General features: G+C 53.1%; 1 protein-coding gene across 1 annotated transcript; it reads right to left on the reverse strand.

Annotated features, from left to right (window-relative positions):
• Window positions 1-345: 345 nt before the first annotated feature.
• Window positions 346-5,529, reverse strand: LOC130885449 (histone H1.8). The gene is made up of 5 exons (XM_057786928.1): window positions 5,445-5,529; window positions 2,578-2,837; window positions 1,600-1,930; window positions 778-839; window positions 346-636 (listed from the first exon to the last, which is right to left on the reverse strand). Exons 1-5 carry the CDS (start codon window positions 5,527-5,529, stop codon window positions 403-405), a joined length of 972 nt encoding a protein of 323 aa, XP_057642911.1. The 3' UTR covers window positions 346-402.
• Window positions 5,530-6,724: the final 1,195 nt, after the last annotated feature.

Consider the following 6,724-nt stretch of genomic DNA (forward strand, 5'->3'; position numbering starts at 1 on the left):
ACACACACACACCATGGCACATGCACATCTACACACACTAAATAAAATACAATTGCAACCAGAACTACACTTCTCTGGAGACAACAGTGCTGGCCCCCAAGCCAGAATCCGCCCCTCTGAATGGAGGCTTGTCCATGGTCAAGCTCGGAAGAAGCTTGCAATGGTCTTGGTCCCTCGAGTCCTTCATCTCCCATCCTGCAGCCAGGAGGGTCTTTTTAAGGACATCAGCTGCTCCCTAGTTCTCCAAATCTACCTTTGCCCCTCTGGGCCTTCCTGCCTTGTGGTCCAGTGTCCAACATACCAATGTGTGAACAAAAAGACATCTTTATTGATAAATAAGTTAGGATTAAACATCATGACAGGGAATAAAAACTCTGAGTGGCCATCTCCTCAAACCTGGTCCTAATTCCCAGCCTCAGCCTTCTTGCTGGGAGCTTTGGATGAGGTCTTGGGGGGTAAACCAGGTTTTTTGGGATTCTCGGGGGTCTTTGTTTTCCTGACCCTATGTGTGGGTTCTGCTTTGTTTCCCGGGTCCTGGGGAGGAGCAGGTATTTTGGTCTTGTGTTCCATCTTAGACCCAGCGTGGGCCATGGCTGCCACCTTCCTTTTGGCGAGGGAAGCAACATTACTCTGGACCTGTAAGAAAGCAGTCCTAGCAGTGGGGAGATGGTTCGGCCAGTAGAGTGCTCACTTCACAAGACTTGAGCTCCCCTCCCAGAACCCACAAACAAAGCCTGGGAGGACTTGAGACCCAGGGAGCAATAGACACCTACCTACCTTGCTGGCTGAGGGCTCTGATTTCTCACACACATCTTTGGTTTTCCCATGAGCATCTGCTTCTGGAAAAGGGAGGAGTGAGGGGCAAAGGGTCTAGAGGCTCTAGAGTTCCCAGCCTGCCTAGGTCCCCAGGTCATTACCTGGACAACTGAAGGCCATGTGACCTAGCCTGCTGTTTTACTCCCGAGTCTCGGGTCCCAGTTTGGACAAGATGCTTCCCCCTACACAACATGGGAACACTGAAATTGGACCGCCTCCCCATACAGGGAGCAGACAGACCTTCCCCATCAGCTTTGTTGCCTACCTGCCAATGGTGGGACTTCTTATGTTTATTTATCATTTGCGGGAGGGTAGGTTTGGTTGAGACAGGGTCTCATGCAGCCCAGGCTGATTTCAAACTTGATATAAACCTAAAGATGTAGCCTTGAACTTCCAATCGTCCTGCCTCTACATCACCAAGTGCTAGGATAAGGGTATGGGCCACCTTCCTGCCGGAAGCCCCCCATGGTGGCTCACAGTCCTCAGGAAGCCTAGACTCCCTTCTGTCATTCAGGACTTCCTTGAACTTCTGACTCTGCTGAGGTAGACAGCCGCCTGCAGCTCTTCAAAAGCTATACCTTCTTTTTGCACAGATGCCTGTAGGGCGCCTCCTCCAGGAAGCCTTCCCTGACCCCTCCTCAGGGTTGTGCTGGGCCCTGGAGTCTCTGGATTCCACCCCCCACAATCCAGGTCAACACTCAAAACCTGCTCCCTAGAGAGTCCCTCCCATCCTCCCCAGTGGCTGCTGGCAACTCCTATCCCTCCAACCCTTCCCACTCTTACCTTGCCTGCTTCTACTGTGTTTGGCCTTCTGGCCTATCTTATTGATGGTGGGAGGGGCCCATGTGGCTTTGTTTGGTTTTAGGGGAGCCTTCCCGACCTCTTCTAGTTTTGACTTGCTGACTTTCTTAGGTGCCTTCTCCAAGGTGGCTGCCGGACAGGGACAAGCCTTCTTCCTCTGTCCTGGTTTTAGAGCCATTGTCTCCATCTTGGCCTTGCTGGCATGGTCTGTCTTCAGCTCCCTGGGTTTCTTGGGGCCTTTCTCCTTGGCATCTGCGGTTCTCCTTGGGGCTATCGAGGTACAGGTTCTCTTCCTCTTAGGCTTGGGAACTAGCTAGAGAGTGGGGGTGGGGGTAAGGACAGATGTTCTGGGTACCCCTGTACCCCACATAGGACAGCAAAGGAGCCATGTTCCCAACATCAGAATTAAGAAGGGGGTGGGATGGAAGGAGATACATGCACCTCTGTGATTCTCCCAAATTTCACCTGGTGTTAATCTGCCCTCTCCCCGGAGTGCCCCACCGCTCACTTCCAAGTATCCGCTGCTGCTCTCTGCCTCTCACCGTCATAGCCCCAAGCCTCACTGTGTCTCACCCCCTCTGCCCCTGCTCCCTGAAGCCGCATCTCTCCTTGATGTCTCTTAAGAATACAGGCTGAGAAGGGAGATGGCCCAGCCGGTGCCACTGAGGTCCTGTTGAGCCACCTGCCCCCCACACTCCACCCAGTGTTGGGAGTTCCTGAGGTAACCACATCCCAGACACCACATGTGGTTAGTAGAGACTGTCCCATAGTCCCCTCTAGATGCTATGGGTCAGTGGCTGTGGGGCAGACACAGTAAGCCATACTCAGACCCTGGTACTATGCAGGCTCCCAGACCACACAATGTGGGCCAACAGAAGGACTGTGGAGGTGTGGGCAGCAGTGAGAAGCAGCATGTGCTAAACCCCGCACCAAGGCCTCCCCTCCTTGTCCGTAGCTCACTTTGAAACTGCCAGTGGCACCCTTGGCCTTGGAGTTGGCAGGCCTGGCGAGGAGGCCTCGACGCATGCCCGTGTCCAGGGCCTGCTTCAGCAGGTACTTGAAGCGGGTGGCATCTACTGTTGGGTACTTGTGTTGGATATAGACCTTGATGGCAACGACGGATGTGCCCTGCCGCTTCTCTCGGGCCTGCAGAGCCTCCAGCACCATACGAAGCATCGGCGGATTCCGTTTGCGTACTCGGGCTCTGCTGGAAGTTGGAACTGTGGGATAAACAGCAGGGCATCACCCAGACTGCTCGCCCTCCACCCCAGTCAAGGCCTGACCATGGTGGGGCAAAGCACCAACTAAAAACTGGCTCCCTGTGTCACTGGCTGCCAGTCTGCAAGCCTTACACTGACCACTGGCCCTATGGGGCTCACGAAGTTCCTCTTCTCTTGAAAAATATTCTCTTTGAAGAGGCAAAGCTGGGTAAGGTGAGCTGCCCACGGGCGGCTACACCTGCATATGGGCGCAGAGAAGCAATCTGGAAGCTCAGCGAGGCTTGTGTGTTGACTTAGCTCATACACAAGTCACCCAAAGAAAAGGCACCAAGCATCCTGTTCAGACTCAGGAGGACTCAAAATAACCACCCTGGAAAAATCCAGGCATGGTGGGGACACACCTGTCACCCCAAGACTCCAGACACTGAGGTGAAAAGATTGGTAACCTTAAGCTGGCCTGGAAATAGTAAACAAGGTGGTACCTCAAAAATAAGACACACCAACACAAAATCCAACCGAACAAAGAAATAAAGCAACCAAATATTCATAAATGCTGGGAGAAAGGCAGCATTAGTGATGGTCCCAATCTGGGTGTGCTAACGGAGTACGTGGTTGTTTTTACAGTGCTCGTGTGCACACATGCCAGGCAGGCGCGGTAGTGCTGAGCTGCTCCTACACCCGACAGCACTTTCAGAAAGGTTCACGTCCTTTGGAAACCAACCCTGGACTGCTTCCAGCTGAAACGCTGGCACGTGTCTGAGATAGCCCGGTGGGTGGGCAACAGCAGCCATAGCTGAGGATGGCTGAGCGCGATGGGCACAGGGGAGGGGCTCAGTTGCTCCCAGCCGTCTGCTAACCAGGTATCAGCATCATCTGTGGGTCTTAGGCGCTGCAGATAGAGACCCTTGTATCCACAGATGGAATGAAGGGGGAAGTGAAACTGGGGAAAAAAGGGAACTAATGAGAAGGGGGAGAGGAAGATGATGTAGGGCACACAAAGCATATATATATATATATGTATACTTGCTTGAAAATGGCCTTGTTTATGGGATAATACAAGTAAAACTAAAGGGAGCCGGCAAGCTGGCTCTGCGGGTAAAGGAGCTTTCTGGCAAGCCTGATGATCTGAGTCCAATCCTGGGAACGCACAGTGGAAGGCAAGAACCAGCTCCACAAAGCCGTCCTCTGACCTCCGCATGTGCACAAATAATTGGCGGAGGTGATGGAGACAGCCTCCCACTGTAGCTCTCGCTGGCCTGGAACTCACCAAGGAAGCCAAGCTGGATTTGAACTCTGAGATCCACCTGCCTCTGCCTCCCAAGTGTGTGCTATCATGCCCACCTCTCTCATTTTTAAAAAAAAGTTTCAAAGAGACTTATTTTGGGAAAAGAAAAGGCAGAAACAATCACATTCCTGGGAGTGTGACCCCCCAAAAGTGAAAATGTAAGTGAAGACTGGGGCACGAGGGTGAAGGGGCGGGGCCGCCACAGCAGAGAGATGCCGAGTGTGCATCAGCATGCATGAGGCCCTGGGCTCTGTCCCTAGCCCACCAGCAGTGCGCACGAGCGTTTATTTCTGACGGCCCAAACGTGGAAGCAACCTGATGCCTGACCACACATATATGCAGGTGCACTGGAGTACTACATGGCCATGAAGACGACGGACACGTGAGCTGCCACAGCAGGAAGTGCTTCTAAATATAAGCAAGCAAAAAAGCCAGTCACAGGGCCGTGCACGCGATGACGTGAGCCCACAGACACAGGTGGAGTGAGGCTGGGGCATGAGTGCCAGGAGCTACAGCTCAGCTTTTCTTCTTAGGAAATGATTGATTTCTAAAACAGGATGTAGCGGTGGCCACACATGGCGACATACTAAAGGTTGTTGCGTGTTGGACATGGGGAAGCCATGCAGTTCTTTGGAAAAGCTGCAAGGGAGTGGAGGGCTTGGGAGAGAAGTGGGCAGGGGGGCTGGGGGGCTGGGGAGAGAAGTGGGGGGGCTGGGGAGAGAAGTGGGGGTGCTGGGGGGGAACTGGGGAAGAGAAGTGGGCGGGGGGGGCGGGGGACGGACCCACCAGCCGCAAGTGCATGATTTAAACTCAGAAACTATGCTATCAAAATGAGTGCAAAATTCAGACTCAAAAAAAAGAGAAGGGTTTTTTTTGTTTTTTGTTTGTTTGTTTTTAAGACGGTTTCTCTGTAGCTTTGGAGCCTGTCCTGGAACTAGCTCTTGTAGACCAGGCTGGCCTCGAACTCACGGAGATCCGCCTCCCTCTGCCTCCCGAGTGCTAGGATTAAAGGCGTGCGCCACCACCGCCCGGCAAAAGAGAAGTTTTTTAAGTAGAAAGAAAAAGCCAAATGAAACTACAAGCCGCCAGAGACTCCTCCTATAGCATGGCCACTGGCAGCCCGCAACCTAACCTCATCCAGGGTCCCAAACCAGGAGATGGGGCCATCCAGCTATGCCCCCAGGACCATCCTTCCCAGGACTGGGTCCCCCATGTGTGTGGTGGGTACTGGTTTTCTATAAACGTGTGCGCCTTCCCAGCTCTTATCATTGGGCTTCCAGGGACCTTGACCTAAACGGAAAGAATTCCACCTCCCTGCTTACCTGGTTTGTCAGTCCCCGGGAGCTCAGATGTGTCCCTGGGTGGAGAAGAGGAGAGAGAAGTGCCGGAGACACTTCCTGGAGCCATGGCACAGGCAGCGGCGGGCCTGATGCTCACTCAGATACCAGCCTCCAGACCTCGCGCCTTAAATACCTCTCACCAATGGTCAACAGGCTCACCACCTGAGCGGTGGAAGCCAATCTGGCCTGGAGAGAAGGCTCTCTCTCCAAACAGAGCACCCTGCCTCAGCCCTGTGGGTCCTGAGGAAAATAAGGAGATGGAGTCACTGGATCCTACCTAGTTGGTGGTGCTGACAGTGAGTGGTGGACGCCTGAGTTGTGGAGGTGCCCAAAGGGACCCCTAACCCCACCAAGTGGGCAGGGGGCTGTCGGCTCTGTTCCCAAACAACTGCTGGCCTCAGTTTGTCACAACATAGCAATTGGGCCCATGGGAGGGGATGGCTTAGAGGCAGCGGCCTCCCCTTGCCCAGGAAGGCTCTCTGTCTGTTTCTTCCTTCTGTGCCATTCTGATGTTCTAGATTATATTACAGTTTGAGATGCAGGGGGAGGCTGTGGCAGGATCTCATATGGCCTTGGCTGATGGCCACTGTCCTCGGTGTACTTGGCATTCAAAGACACTCACACTGGGACAGGCATAAGTCACTGTTCCATCATAGTACCAGACCCTGGAACACTGGCCAGGATGACAGGGCTGTGACTTAGGGGTCCCCCTAAGCCTGGGCACTCCACCTCACTCCTAGGAAGGGCTGTGTCCTCTAGAAGAATGAAAAGGAGAAGTAACTTTTCAGTGAATCTCACAGGCCTGAGTCAATTGCTCCCTGGCTGTAAAACACGCCACAGCTCATATGACAAGATCTTAGAAAGACCTGGTGGCTCAAGCCTGTCGTTCCAACTGAGGGTTGGGAGTTTGAGGTTAGCCTGGATGACACAAAAGCCCCCTGACTCGAAGAGTCAAACCAAACAAAAACAACAGAGTGGATTGAAACAAGCTGTATCTCTCTCCTTGCTGAATGGCAGTATTTCTCATACAAAATAGGAGACACTCATTTCTCACGCTGACCGCCAACCACGTGTGGGGATTACACTTGTATGTGTGTATGGCGAGGCTGATGGGCCGGTCATCTTAGATGCAATTCAACATCTTATGTAGCAAAGATAAGCTTGCCCCACAGTGCACCCACTCCCTTCCTGGGGAGAAACGGGGGAACTGGCAAACAGGAACTTTGCCCCAGTATCAGCGGAAATTCAAGGCAAACTAAAAT

Source organism: Chionomys nivalis, chromosome 1 (assembly GCF_950005125.1).
Source record: "Chionomys nivalis chromosome 1, mChiNiv1.1, whole genome shotgun sequence".
Classification (NCBI taxonomy): Eukaryota; Metazoa; Chordata; class Mammalia; order Rodentia; family Cricetidae; genus Chionomys; species Chionomys nivalis.